This window comes from Agelaius tricolor, unplaced genomic scaffold, assembly GCF_023055355.1.
Source record: "Agelaius tricolor isolate 1412-34295 unplaced genomic scaffold, bAgeTri1.0.p SCAF_8, whole genome shotgun sequence".
NCBI classification, from domain to species: domain Eukaryota; kingdom Metazoa; phylum Chordata; class Aves; order Passeriformes; family Icteridae; genus Agelaius; species Agelaius tricolor.
This window is the reverse complement of record NW_027269268.1, coordinates 36,662,735-36,677,748: the sequence shown is the minus strand read 5'-3', so window position 1 is coordinate 36,677,748 and position 15,014 is coordinate 36,662,735. Positions and strand designations below refer to the sequence as shown.

At 38.5% G+C, this 15,014-nt stretch overlaps 1 protein-coding gene across 15 annotated transcripts in view; it reads right to left on the bottom strand.

The window, feature by feature from the left end:
• Positions 1-4,083: 4,083 nt before the first annotated feature.
• CLOCK (clock circadian regulator) overlaps positions 4,084-15,014 on the bottom strand; it is a 64,443-nt gene continuing 53,512 nt past the window's right edge. For 13 of the 15 annotated variants that reach the window (XM_071432357.1, XM_071432372.1, XM_071432365.1 and 10 more), the window contains 5 exons: positions 14,612-14,770; positions 13,048-13,254; positions 11,789-11,997; positions 11,225-11,495; positions 4,084-9,659 (listed from right to left, as the gene is read on the bottom strand). In XM_071432357.1, coding sequence (XP_071288458.1) covers positions 9,477-9,659; positions 11,225-11,495; positions 11,789-11,997; positions 13,048-13,254; positions 14,612-14,770 — 1,029 coding nt within the window. In that variant the 3' untranslated portion in view covers positions 4,084-9,476. The remainder of the gene's footprint in view (positions 9,660-11,224; positions 11,496-11,788; positions 11,998-13,047; positions 13,255-14,611; positions 14,771-15,014) is intronic. The other 2 variants (XM_071432371.1, XM_071432368.1) reach the window with 2 other exon arrangements.

The window sequence follows — 15,014 nt, the reverse complement described above, 5'->3', positions numbered from 1 at the left end:
TCTGTGTTATTTTCAGTTTGGTTTTGATGGCTGCCATAGTTCCTGCTACAAAGGTTTACCTAGTGATTATGTACTTTAGGTGAGGAAAGTTTACTAAATTTATTTTTGCTTCTGATAAATACCAGCGTTATGAAGCCTTTGAAAATGCTGAGCACTGAAGATATATGGGTTGTAGAAATGCATGCTTATCTCTGCTCTCCAGTGGTGATTTGGATTCTGAGCCTTTATAACCCACTAAGATCTGCCTTATAGCAGTCTTGGAAGATAGTAGACATGGTGTCTAATATTATGAACTTGCCCTTTTGTGAAGCTGAAGTACGAATGGAGCATTATAGATTTGACCATTCCATTTGTAGATCAGAAACAGAACAGCCCCTAATCCTTCTCTTAGGTTTCTCTTTCCAGAAAACCCCTTAATGCCACATTTCTCTAAAGACCATAGCAGTACAATGCCAGGCACGCACAGTGGTATATGAAAACAGGCTGCCATTTTGGGCTCCAGGTCTACATGCTCCAGGTCTACATGGCCCAAAGGAACTGTTATGCTTTGGTGGTTTGGGTTTTTTTTTTTGGGTTGTTTTAAGGGGTGTTTTTGGTTAGGGTTTTTTGTTTTCTTTTGAAGCAGACTTTATAGCCAAACCTGCAGCCTCTTCTTTCCCACAGTCTAAGAACCCACACTGTCCATGATGAGCTTCACCTCCTGTAGGGAGTGCATTTGTAGCAGAGGTCACGTTAAAACAAGGCAGGAACAGGGATCCACAAGGAAGAGCCTAAACTTCTGTTTGTATTAATGTAACTTCTTGTTATGTTAGTCAGAAGTGGTGCCACTGGACGTTCATACAGATCCCTCCCAGGCAGGGTAACTGTGGTGCCACCTGATTTTTCTTTTTAAATGTAGTTGGGAAAAGACACAGGATTTTTTTTCTGAAAATCCAAAAAGCCAACCCAGTTCACCATGTAGAAAACAGCCAACCCATGCTCTAATTGTAGAAGCTTCCCAAAGTTTATGTGTGCTGCTTAATGCTATGTTTTATATGAAAAGTTAGGATCACAGGATCAACAGAAGAATGAAGCTCTTCAAGAGGTTGTTTGTAGAGGTAAGCATTTATTTGCAGAACAAATCTCTGCAATAGCCACATCTGTATTTTACTATTATGAACTTACACAGATGCCAAGTACTGCTTTTGCCCAGTCATAGCAATGTATTTGGCTGCTCTCAAAGAGCAGCTAGGCAGGTTAGTTTGAATTGTGCTGTTAGAGTAACTTTTTGATTTTTATTTTCTTTAAGCACGAACATTGACTTGTTGGAAGTCTAGCATGAAATTAGATAGCTTGTGAAATTTTAGTAAAAGCTTTGAAAGGTGCTTCAGTAGTTGCTACTAGTGACAGTGATTTAACATTGTCGAGTTTTTTTTAACATTTTTCACAGTTTAAAGAATTGAGTTGGAACATAAGGAAAGACTGTTGAAGGTGATGGAGGGATCCAGTGACATATTCTTAGCAGTGCTGTCTGCTGTGCAGTTTCCAGCACAGACTTGGCCTTGTCCCTCCACAGTGTCTCAAAGGCCTTGCACCCTGGCCAGCTCTCACCTCTTGGCTGGTGCAGGGGCTGGATTTTAGCAGTTTTTATCAGACTTCTTGTTGTTGTAGCACATTGCCAGCGAGAGGGGTGTGCTGCTGTTCTGTCTCAAAATACCTGGATACTTGAGATATAAGCAATATAGAATGTATGGGCATTTATATATAATGTAACCAGCTGAAGCCTCGATTGCCACAATCCTGTGTGCTTTCTTGTTCTTTTGTAGTTGGAGAATGTGAAATGCAGTGAGTGAGAGCTCAAGTGCTGAAGGGAAGGCTCTGCAAACTATTGTGTCTATAACATGGGAAACAGGTTATATATAACTGTCCACCACAGGTTTCCATCCATCCTGCAGCTTTCCCTGCTGGGGTGAGAGCAGCTGACTGCAGTTGCTGCCAAAGGAACCTCAAAAGCAGCATCCAAAACAGGAATTTATAGCTCTGCCTGCACACTGCACCAGCAGAGGTTTGTGAGTGCACTCTGCCAGCAATTCCTCACGTCCACAAAATAGGAGTCAAATGGAGATGATGGTCAGTTCTACTGGGATGGAAAATTCTTACATCAACTGAGATGTTTACAATGAGAAAAGCTTGTGGTTGTTATTTTCAAAGGTGTCTATTCCCAATTCTTAGCTAAAGCCTGTCTCATTACTCTGTATATGAAAGTGCAATAAGCCAAGACTAAAGTAAACTAATCTTCCATCCAGGACAAAGTTTTTTAAAGGAAACCTGTTGAACCAAAGTACAGGACCAGATCACCAGCAAACCCACTCTGCTGGGGTAAGGCCAGCAGGTGTGTGTGTGCTGGGCTGGTGCCTGGGCTTGCTGTTTTGAGATCTGTGAGTCAGACACCAAGTTGGAAAGCCTGGAAGTGAGAGAGGGGCTGTGTGTGTTCCCTGAGCACTCCAAGAGGCAGCCTGCTGCCATACAGGCTCTCCCTCACCTCAGCTGCCCCTCCTGCCCAGGCTGGCTCTGGAACGCTGCCACCGGATTTACGTGAGCAGTTTTGTTTCTAGAAAGAGGTTGGTAGTTCAGTGTACTTCCATGTTTGTCCCAGATACTGTGCATGTAAAAAACAAAATCCCATCTTAAATCAAGAGGATCAGACTGTTTCATCCTAATATAATCTGAGTTATTCTTAATTTCCAGAGCCATGGAAATAATGATGTAATGGCACTTGCTGTACTGACGTGGCATTTTTCCAGAGATGACCTTGTATGGCCCCTGAAGTCAGCAACCTTGGCACGTTGCAGCTACAGGCTTCTGCTAATGGAGATGCAGGGTCATTTCTGCAGCATTTCCCATTGATGTGGGCACTAGGATAGCTGTATGTTTCTTTGGGATTGCTTCCTTTTCCTTCCCAAGGAAATGTACTTGTAAAGGGTCTGATAGTGATAGATTGTGCTACAAAGAACACTAGTAAGGCTCTTGCTGTTTTATGTTACCCTCAAACAGCTGAAATCTGGAATTTGTATCACTAATGCCTGAGTCAGAAGTACAACCAACCTTTGGATTGTTAATCTTTACAAGTACTTAACAGCTTCATTCTCTTATAAACACGGGTTTTGTTTTCAAGCTTGCATGACAGCAAAATACCATTTAAAAGAATTGCTACAGGTGTGGCAGCAGTTGTAATTACCACTCTTCTTCATGATAAGTTTACAGAAAAATGTACTGCTCTTTCCAAAGTTCAATTTTAAGAAAATTGACAATCTTGCTTGCTACATGCTCTCAGTCTTATCACTGATGGGTGGTGACAGTTCTTAACTACAGCTACAGCACTTCTACAGCTGATTTTGTTTCACTCCTGGGGAGTAGGGGCCCTATGGCATATAGAAGTAATTTACAGCTTGCACAAGTATTATTTAATTCTCAAAGGCAAAAGATCAGTATCTTCCTCTGGGCATCCAGTGTGATATTACAGAAAAAGAAAATACTGCAGACTGTAAAAATGGCTAACTGTATTTATCATTTTCTCCAGGCATTCCATTTCAATTACACAATTTTCTTCCCATCCTCCTTTCCCTAAACATTTAATTAATGTGGAATTATTAATGTTTACACTTTGATCAGTGAAAAGGGGGTCAGACCACCCAGACAGGTTACATATTATCACACAGCTCTTCCAGGCAGGAGCTACATCCTCTCAACAAGTTGTGGCTGCAGCTAAATGCAAGTCTCTGCTTCCTTGCTCAGTGGCACAGCCAACATTTCAGACCACCTCTCCTCCTTTTAAAATATTGTTCTTTGACATTTCACCAGCAAAAGAAATACCCCGGGAGGGGAGTGGCACCAATTTAGAGAGGCGTGTTTTGCCCATGACAGAAAATGAGGGAAGGGCTCTGCCCAACCAAACCTGCTGCAGTGCTCTCCATCCTCTGGCAAGAACAGGAGCTGTAGACATGAGGGTATGAAAGCAGTTTTAAGTTGTGCACACTCAATCAAGTGCTGTGTGAGTAAATTCCAAGGCAGTAATGTAAATACACAAATCAGAGGTCTCTAGCCTTTAGAGTGGGGCATCAGTTTATAAAGAGATACAGAGAGAAGACAAGGAAAAAATACAGTATGCATTTTACTGAAATCTCACAAGTCATTTGTCTGGGTAGGGGAGAGAAGATAAAAGTGACATCAAGCAACTTCTCACAAGTCAGTTCTGTGGGTGGGGGAGAGAGAGTGCCTTTGGTACAGTCGTGGGAAGGGTAAGAGCGCTTCACTGTGAAACTTGGATAAAACTGACATCAAGCAACTCAGAAAAAAACCTCTAGAACCTTAGAAGCTACAGAAAGCAAAATTTTAAATGAGTTACATTTATTCAGTTAAAAAATTGACAGTTAGTAATGGTCACATGAACACCAGGGAACTGTATCTACATTTCCTGACGTCAATATGAACGGCACTAGGGTTTTTCTGTTTGTTTTCTTTTACGTATATAAATCTAATGCCAGTTAAAAAAATACAAAACAAAGCTGAAACCCAAGACACTGTGAAATCAACACTGCTTAAAAACTCAAAATTCAATCTGATATATTTGAAAATAAATATTTTTTACCTTTCTTGTTAGAAAAAGACAGCTCACCGACTGCTTTCAAAGCAGTTACATCTTTAAGACCATTCCCAAAAGCGTTTCATAAATAATTACCCATTGATTGATTGTCTATTAATGCAGCATCTCTCAGTCATAGCTGGGGTCTCTGTTATTAGGCCATAAAATATTTTTTTCAGACACAGTGTTTTGTTCCCCCCCCCTTCCTTTTTATTTAGGTATACTTTCTTTGAATATAGCATATCATGCTGGCAAAATTCATGCAGATGGCATAGCATGAAATATCGCAGAGTTTAAAATCACCTGTTTAAAAAAGACAAAAAAAGAAAAAGACAAGGAATGTAGTGTTAAAAATCATGGTAGTGAAAAAGCAACTACCCAGTCTCATGGACAACCAAGACAATTTCAAATGTTCTCTCACAGCTGTCTCATCTACTATGATTTGTTTAAATATGTCTTTTTTAATCCAAATTCATTTCATTCTCTTCAATTTTTTCCACCAGGGATAAGTAAAAAAATAAAAGGTTAATTATTAAAACTAGTCTCTTTTCCCTTTTAATCAAAATAACCATTTTCCAGCCCTCTGACTGTACATCTAATTTTAATAATTATTTCAAATAGAGAAGCTTATGAATCTGACACGTTTGACATCTCCTGATGCCGTGACATTTAAAACACTCATAACAATACCTGGGTTAAATCTCTGAAAATATAAATGATTCTTGAATCGACTTTAACATTTGAAAAAGGCCACATCTTTAAACCTTAATAACATTTTCACACAATTTATAATCCTAAGGGACACTTAGAATTACTGAGCAGGCAAATGAGCCTCCAGATGATTCTCTCTCATAGGCAACTGTGCAACTTAAAAAGCCTCCTTCCAAGGAAGCTATCATCCCTAATCCCTTCCCCTGGCCATATAAAACACAAAGGCAACTAGTTTTAGAAGCCTTTTTAATCCTGCACTTTAAACCTCAAGGATCACCATAATAAAGAAACATTTTCCAGAAATGTCTCTCTTGACAGTTTTACATGTTATCCCTTGTTGTGCCCCCTTTTTAACAGTTTCACTGACTAAAGAAATAAACTGTTTTTCAAATAGTCTTTTCAGTAAAGTGCTTGTTATTACTCCAAAAAAAAAAAAAAAACAAAAACAAAACAAAAAAAAAAACAACCCCCAACCAAAAAGAGAAAGTGCTATTTAAGTCTTAAGATAATTTCTTTTTCCTGTGAAAAACTGCCTGATATATCTTTACTTTATTCATTTTTACATAAAGCTGAAATGAAACCTATTTCTTGTAAGGATGCTGGGTTACTAATTTTGGTGTTTGGCAGTAGGCAAGATGCCCACAGAAGGTGGTGACACACTGGAACCGTAGTGCAGAAGGTAAACCTTCTAGATGAAGTGGAAGGCATATGGAGAGCTCCTACTAGAATCCTTTCATATTTATATACAAATATAATATATATTAAATATAATATAAAAATAGCTATATTCTTTTTTCTCTCTGAAGTTATCCCAGACACTTTTCTTCAAAGCCTCACCCATCGCAGACAATGTCTATCTCCTAAACTCCATGCAAATGCCATCCTCTTCACTCCATTATGTATCACCAGCCCATTTCTTCACAATCCTCCCCTTAACAGACCCCTTCCCTTCTGTCAGAGTCATTCTGCAACAATTCTGCTCCAGAACCTGCAGCATCACAGCACTCACTGTCATGCTACTTATCAGGATGTTGCAAGTAAGTCTGTAGTAAATGAGTCCAGCAGAAGCAAAAGGCTGATTAAGAAAGAGGCAACAGCCTGGTCCTCTTCTCACTAAAACTCAAGGACAGTTCAGCAATTGATTCAGCAACAGGGAAAGCTGCAGATCTGTTAATATACACTTTTTAGTCACTACTTGTGAACAAAGCATCTCCATACTTGCACACAATCTGGACTAAGTTCTACACACTTGACTTTGTGAAGTTCACCTGATCCACGTCAGGAATTCTTCAAATGTGTGCTGTATTTTTCCAGTTCCTTAGAATTTCTCCATCTTCTATCCTTTCTCTACTAGCTGGTAGTTCTGTAATTGAATGACCTCTCTCTGAGGCTACAAAAAGCTTCTTGATCAAAGCATATGTTTCTCTACTCTCGTTCAGCAGCCACGGTATCCCATAATCTGATTTCTCTCTCCTAGTTTAGCCTTTTTACTGACAGACCTATAGCAGCACACCAGAGTATCTGGGGAGGGGAGAATGGGAAGAGAAGCTGAAATTTTTTTATATAAAAAGCTGCATCATTAACTGTCTGGCTGGTATCTCTAATTTCTGTAATTCTCAGTATAATAGCTTAATACACGTATTTTACCATTATTCAGTAGTTCTAACAGCACTATTAAAGCTCTCCCAGTTTTATTTTTTAGCACTATATTTTTATTGTAATTGGTTAAAGAAATTTGTATCTAACCTATTTTCCATTAGGCAGAGAAGTGATAGCACAGACCTCTAGTCAATGCAGCTTCATATAGAAACAGGTGGAATGGAGTGGTAGGGATAGCAGAGCAAGGCAGGATTTCTTTACATAGAACTTTAGAGAAACAAGTCTCTGACAATTATCCCAGTCTGAAGAATGCCAGAAATCCCTTTAAAGAAGGGAAAGTGTTTCTTGCTATGTTTGGTATTGGCATCTGTTCCTTGCTCCAGGTTGCAATAGGCTTTTTGGAGCAGAGAGCGATTGGATTCTCTTTGGTACTGTGTTTCTCACACTCTCCTTCCTTGTTCACTGCTTGGCTTTTTGGTGCCAAGCACTTGCTTCATGACTGGGGAATAACAAAGGTCTAATGCTGGGACACGTGCAGAGGCAAAGGCTGGCCCCAAAACGTAACCAACGGTATCAAAGGCTTGGCTAAACTGGTATTACCTCCTGCGGGTTTGGTTCATCCAGTAATACAATCAAACTGTTCCACAGTACAAAACAGACCATCACCATTTGTTACATTCATTCAACTCCTCCCTAGTATTCAAGATTAATCCAGCTTTCTCTCCCTAGCACTAGTTTTAACTGCTTTTACTGGTTTTTGTTTCTAATTAATTATCAGATCTATCAGCATTTGTTAATTTTCCTCTCAAGTTCTGGTTTCCACAAACTAGTACCATAAAAACCTACCAACGTTTACTTAAATAGCACATATCTGTTGGAACTTTTTATTTTCTTTATAAAGTGAAGTTGCCTTCTGAAGTCTTAGTTCAGTGATAGCTCTTAAATCAATACCTGGTAGTGTTAAATGCAATCATGATCTCCCCCAAAACACACTTTAAATGCTTCCAAAAACAATTTTAAAACATCAGCTTATTATTCTTCCTTCTGCAAAAGGAGTCCTGTCTTTTAAGGTTTCCTTTTTTTTTTTTCCTTTTTTTTTTTTTTTAAGAGTATTACCTTAAAGATCTGAGATTTTTAAGACTCCTGTATTTCTGGCTACTGTCTGAGGGGGAGTACCAGTCAAAAATATTCATGGTCTCAACTCAGACCACTGTTAAATTAACACAATACAGAAATATCTATGAAGTAGATACACAAGTTTGGTTGACAATGTGCTAAGACTTCAAAATTGAAAATGGTTACAGATTCAAGACATTGTAATTCAAGATGTTCAACATTATCACCTGAATTAAAATCAAGGCACTATGGGTTTTGTTGTTGTTGTTAAAATGACCCTGAATTAGTTCTGACTAATTTTTGAAGGAGAATAAAAAGATTCCAACATGGTTTAACAAGTTACAATTCTCACCACAGAGAAAGTGGTTAAAAAGTGCCCAAAAGGTTATTAAATGTAAATATATTTTTGTGCAAATTACTCCTATAACTGAAACATTCTTGAAAATTACTGTCATTTTTTTTAAACCTTTTACATAAATATTTCCAACTATGAACTATATCAAAAGATAGCTTTGGGGAATAAAATTCCAAACCATCCGCAAGAAAGCAGTGCAAATTCCTATTTTTCAAATAAAATGATGAATTCATTATGAAATGATGGATGATATTTATGAATCTGAATGTCCTGAACCCTGATGCATGATCACCAGTTCAAACAGCTTCATCAATAATTTAACTTCAAGCAGTCAACTTATCAACACACTATACCTCACCGAACAAACCCTGACATCACGGACAAAGCACAAACAAGAGACTTGTGCCCACATTAAGGGTGAAAATAATGATGCATCATGTTGTAAACAAAAGGGTAGAACAGAGGAAAACATTAGTCTGAGTATGGCGTGAGAATTTAGGGAAACATATTCAAACCTACAAATAACAGATTACATTTTCATGCATCATATAAAATATTTTGCTCTTTCTCCTTTTATGCAGACATATACACAATATTTTACAGCATCTGTACAACAGAGAACTGGATTTCACACAACATTTTCAAAATATTTACTGTCCTGTAATCATCTGAAAAAAAATTAGATGGTTTTTGGACTATATTTCTGGCATTTTTTCCTGCTAATTCAAAACAATTGCTCCATGTCCGTTTTAATACTTTAAAAATGTACAGGATTGATAAAAATACCAATATTTTCAGCATCACTCTCTTTTCAGTCACATTTGGAGATTTCACCTGGACAAATTACAACATGGCAGCAAATCCTTTAGAACACAGAAACTGGGGCAACGCTCAAAGTTGGCCATGTCCCCATCATCATCTTGTGGCTTTTCTTAACAGATTCCAGAAGTTAGAAGTAGATCTCAACACCACAGTGCTAGAAAGCCTTCATACTGTTACCTCTGTAGCTTCAGTGCAACTGTTTGTGGGGCAGCCCCTCCTGGCAGTTTGCTTGAAAAAGAGGCAGCGCCCACACTACTGTGGCTGAACTTTGGAAGGATCAGTCATCTTGTCAGTTCTGTGTCGTGACAGCTGCTGCTGCTGCTGCTGAGACTGATGCTGCTGGTGGTGGGACTGAGTGAAAGTGCTTTGTTGTAGTGGGAAAGCAGCAGAGAGAATAAGCTGAGCTGACTGATTTCCATGAAGTAACCTGGATGTCTAAAACACGAAAATAGAAAAAAATTATTTTTTCCTGCTGCACTGAGAAACACGGGCCCAGCTGCTTTTTAACTTTTTACGAGGGTTCAATCAAAATAAACTTCAGATTTGGCCAGTTAAGCTGAGCAAACAATGCAAGGATTTGTTCATACTAATACATTTAACCAGCGCATCTGAATTAATAAAGCAGCTGTAATTGGTCTCTGGGATAGGTAGGAATACATGGCAATTTGTCTTCATTTCACACCCCAAAAGCATAGCAGGGTGTAAAGAATCTATTTGAGTAAGTGTAGGTAGCTGTCATTGCAGTCAAATGAAAAAATAGTGCATGATTTGGCACAGATCACATTTATTCCCCACAGACAAAATGCACAGTCAAAGAAAATGGTGCATTTGCAGACCCCAACATCCCTCTGAAGGAGACTTATTACTGTGGGAAATGGTACTTGGTTTTAACAGTATTCTTCTTGGAACACCAAAGAAAGATTACTGAATAAAACAATGAAGGATAGGTACAAATGCACTAGGACATCTAAATCCTGAAATGCTCTGCAGCAGAGAGTAAAGTACATCAACTGCTGCACCTACACAATCAGACTGTAAAAGGCCCAGTGAACAGAAGTAGAAAAGGCACTTTTGTCCTTTTTAAAGAGTATTAACTTCACTTCAAATTCTAGCACTTTAATAGTTTATATAAAAATACTGGACTTTTGCCTAGAGTGAAATTCTAGAGTAGGCACAGACCTTTTGAGATCTTCATATTTCACGTATCTGTTTCACCAGAATTAAGTCAAAATTGTACAAACTTTTAAATTTAGAAACAGAGACACAGACACTACCAACCTGCTAAACAGCCTCTCTAGTGTTCTAGCCACCACTACATCACCTTTACCAACTCCAGATGCTGGGTGATGCATGTTCCAGTAATTAATTGGAATCAACAAATGGCAACACATTTCCCCATCAATTCCTTCTACCTTCTGTTTCTTTTAGAGATTTCCTATTTCTAAACTGCTTGGGTTTGTCTTCCTTCTCTTTTGACCCAATCTCTCTTCTTTCTCCACTAAAACAAGGTTCTTCCCTTCTTACTCTCTGCTTACAAAGTTACTTGCTGCTCAGCCTCCCCTGCAGCCCAGACAGAATTTCATGCCTCATATTATTGGGACATGTCTTGCTTTGGGCTGTGTGCTGCTTTCCAGACCAACCATCATCTCTCATACCTTACTGCATTAACATGTAAAGTTAATGAAAGAAAACGTAAACTGTTTTAAAGAAAACATCTGTTTTTTCATCCTACAGTCAATCAAGAGCAGCAATTCAAAGGGAAAAAGATGTAAGACAGGACAATGCATGGAATAACACTGCAGGAAAGACCACCTCTCCTCTAAGTAACAGAATTTTAGAGAACTGCTACAGAATAAACTTACCTCATGCATTTGGCTTTGTCACAGGTTACTATTTTAAGTGCTTTGTTTTCAGGTAAAGCACCCCTGGATAACCTAGTATTGCTGAAAGTAATGCTGACAGAACTTGGGAAAATTTGTAGACAGCTCTACATTCATTACCTGTAGGAACTGCTGGGGGTGCTGGGTCAGCTGTGACTGAGCTGGTTGTTGCACTGTGGTGAGCTGCTGCTGATGGTCCTGCTGACTTTGCTGCTGCTGCTGCTGTTGCTGTTGTGTTATTGACAAAGTCTGTGTCTGCTGCTGTTGGGCAGCAAAAGTGGGATAAGCTGTCACCACCTGTCCCATAAACATAGTACTTGGTACCATTACTGCTCCACATGCTACTGGGGCCGTGACAAGTTTTGTTACAAGTTGCTGACCTTGAGAAAATCTGTTAATAGAAAAAGACATTTGGAGTCTCTTCAGGAAAAAAAAAAATGAAGCACCACATACACTTGAGAAAAGCAGATTTCTCAAAGCCATATTTTGCTATAACAACATGGATTTTGAAAAGCCTGCAAACATGTTACTTTGAGCAGTTTCATTTCAACGGTTGTATCCATACCATTGAAACACAAATCACATGATCTTTTTAATGCTGTTTTAGTTCCTTTTGTATATGGTGCAACTGCATAAGCATACTGTTATAAAAAGTTATCTTAAATACAGGTCTTGAAGATTTACCTGATTTGTCTGTCCTGTGTAAAAGTGGTTACTGCAGCAGCATTCTGGTTGTTGTTCTGCGATAAGCTAGAGGGAACCTGCACCACATTTCCTGCTGTTGGCTGAGAAATCACCATAGTGTTGTACAAAGGTGCTGAGACTGTGTTCTGTGACTGACTGGCAAGAGAAGACTGTTGATTGTGTCCACTAAGTACATTTTGTTGATTATGCTGGAAAGAAATTTTGAGATAGTAAGTTGAAAATAGCCAGGTACTACAGCTGTTCTCCTCACTGTCACAGCCCATACTTCAAAACCACCAGTTTTTTTCTATTCAAATGAATTCTTAATTCAAAGTACACAAGTATTTCTACTGACTGAGGATTTAGAGATGGGACTTGACCTTGGACATCTATCTTACATTAACTTCTTTTTCTGTTCAGGTTATTTCTTTTTTCGTAAATTTTTCAGCTATTTGCATACTGTTTATTCAAAATTATCTTTTTACTCCTTTAGCATCTCTGTGCCCAACTTAGAGTAAAATGTACACATAACGTCAAGAATTTCTTACTTGAAAATCTGGAACTAGCCTACTGCTGAGATGGTAAAATGCATCACTAGTCTGCCTTTCCACAAATCTCAAAAAGAAGTATGGAATGTGGAAAAGGGTACAGAAGAGGGTGACCACAGAGATCAGATGTTTATGGAGTATTCATACACATAATGGTCAAACCCATTAGAAGTATTCAGCATGAAGAAACAGCTTCTGTGGCGATACATGCTGTTGACTGTTATGCCTCTGCTAAATCGTTAAGGTTAAGTTTATGGTATAAGTTAAGAGCTATTTCTTTGTTACATTGTTACATTTAATGTATAAGGTGAATGCTGTTAAGCTTTTAGGCCATGTTCCTTTGTATCTTTACCCTCACAGTCGTTTTGTCACATGCACCCAACCACACACACAGACACACACATACACACCCCCAGACAGTTCTCAGTTCACTTCTGTTTTGATTGCCTGGATTTTTTTTGGTTTTGTTGCTGCCTGATTTTTCCTTATTGTGCCTTAACTGTCCAGTAAGTAGTAGAGTGAATCTTGCCAACAAACTTTGTCGTGCTACCACTTAATATTAAATCAGGCTTTTGCTGATACCCTTGCCAATGATTTTTAAAGCAATCTCAAACACTCGTTCAATACAGGCGAATGTCAGGGAAGCTGCTGTGTTTCAGATGTGGTTTTGAGCAAATATTCAATCCAGCAAATCGAGTAATGGAATTTTACCTGTGTTGCAGTACTCTGCAAAGGCTGCTGCTGTATCATGTGTGGAGTATTTATATGGCCCGTGTTCATCCCACTTTGAGTCTGATTAGTCTGAACAACTTGACCTTGCATGTTTATTGGTGCAAGTTGCTGAACAGTTGAAGAATTTCCAGAAGGAAGCTGCACAGAACCAAAGTTGAGTCCAGAAGCTGACTGCTGCAAGAACATCTTAAAAAATTCCACAAGTTATAGGGTCAGTATTCAGAGACTCAACTCTTTCTGGTAAGAATCAGAATCCTAACTTCCAGAGTTCTAAACATTAACATTCAATATTTGTTCTTAAAGAAAAAGCACCATGCAGAGACTAACCAGTAATGTAGCCTACAACTATCTATTTGTAGACAAACATATTTGAAATGACAAAACATATTTGAAATGACACTTCTTTTTGTAGGACATTCCTCAGTAACGCTAAATCAGATGAAGAAAATCTCTGAATTAGTAGACCCAGGCATAGCACCAAGAATGTAATCTTCCCTGACAATCAGGAAATCGTAATGATTATACTGAACTTTCCAACACTATTGTAATAAACAGAATTCAGCACAAAAATATTATGTTCTTTACAAAAAGTTAGGCCCAAGTCTACAACAAGGCAGAATGTGCATCACTGAAGTATTTTTTCTAGTTTTCACATTCCTGAACAAGGTCCCTCCACACTGCATGGAAAGGAGAGCTGTGAATCTCTCCTTTTGAGACATGAATAAGGCAGTCTACTGCTGGCATGTTTACACTAAATATCACACAACTGAAAATGGCACACACCAGAAACTCCTACTCTTCCAAGAGAATTTAAGCAACATTCTCAATACTTCCAGGAAGTATTTTTTCTATTCTTTAGTCACAATCCAGACTGAAAATACTAAATTATTTCCTTAAAATAGATCTTAGTTTGAGGTGATCGGGTTTTTTTTTTGTTTGGGTCTTTTAACTAGAAAAACCCAATAGGGTAATTCTTTTCTTCCAAGCATAGCTGCTGAAAAGACAATGACAAAACCAGAAAAATATATACTGGTTAAAAAAAATCAGAAATCATGTAGTCAGCTGTTAGACTGAGTAATGCACCCTCTAGACCTCAGTCTTTCTGGCTCAGGAACTCCTTCAAGTTTACCATGCAAAGTAGAGCCATTCAGCCTGATAGGACAGTTTAAGCAAAGAAACATGGATTTAACATCCTCAGAGCTAAAAGGGAAAAACAGATCCTGCAGATTTTGGATTAATATTCTAATGGCTGCAAAACTTTGCAAGAATGAACAACCACTCCATCCTTTTACATTTAATTAGGTTAAGTGATAAGCTAGGCTTGACCTGCTCAACACTGGGGCATTTCCAGATACATCTGGAAGCAAAACATCAGGTACCTCTGGAACAGCAGCTTCAGATACTATGGATTTTAGACATATATGGCCCAGATGGCAGCTGACAGGGAATATGGAGGATCATGTTGTTGAATTAGGTGCCCAAGACAAAATTCAGATGTCTAAATTCTCTACAGATGAAACCTGTAAGTGATACAATAACTCACCTGGAGTCCTTGACCATGAACAATTTGAAGCTGCTCCTGGATCTTACGCAACTCTTCCTGCTGCCGATGAATATTTGCCTCTATCATGCGTGTTCTTTGCTCTAGCTGGTCCTTTAGATGCTGCATTGCTCCTAATTGAGCTGAAAACTGAAACACAGGCTGTAGTGCAATCAACAAATTAAAAGCTGAGCAAAAATTACATTTTATTCACAAGAGATAAGTACAGTCCTCCACAGAAGCAAATAAATCAAGCATTGCTCTTCAAACTACTAATAAACCATTATCTGAGAACCAATTAATGCATATGAAAACATCACAGAATCAGAATCAACATTTAGTTGATGTGAACTAAAAGAATTCCATAGCATAAGAAATTGACTGGTGTCCAAATCACAAACATATG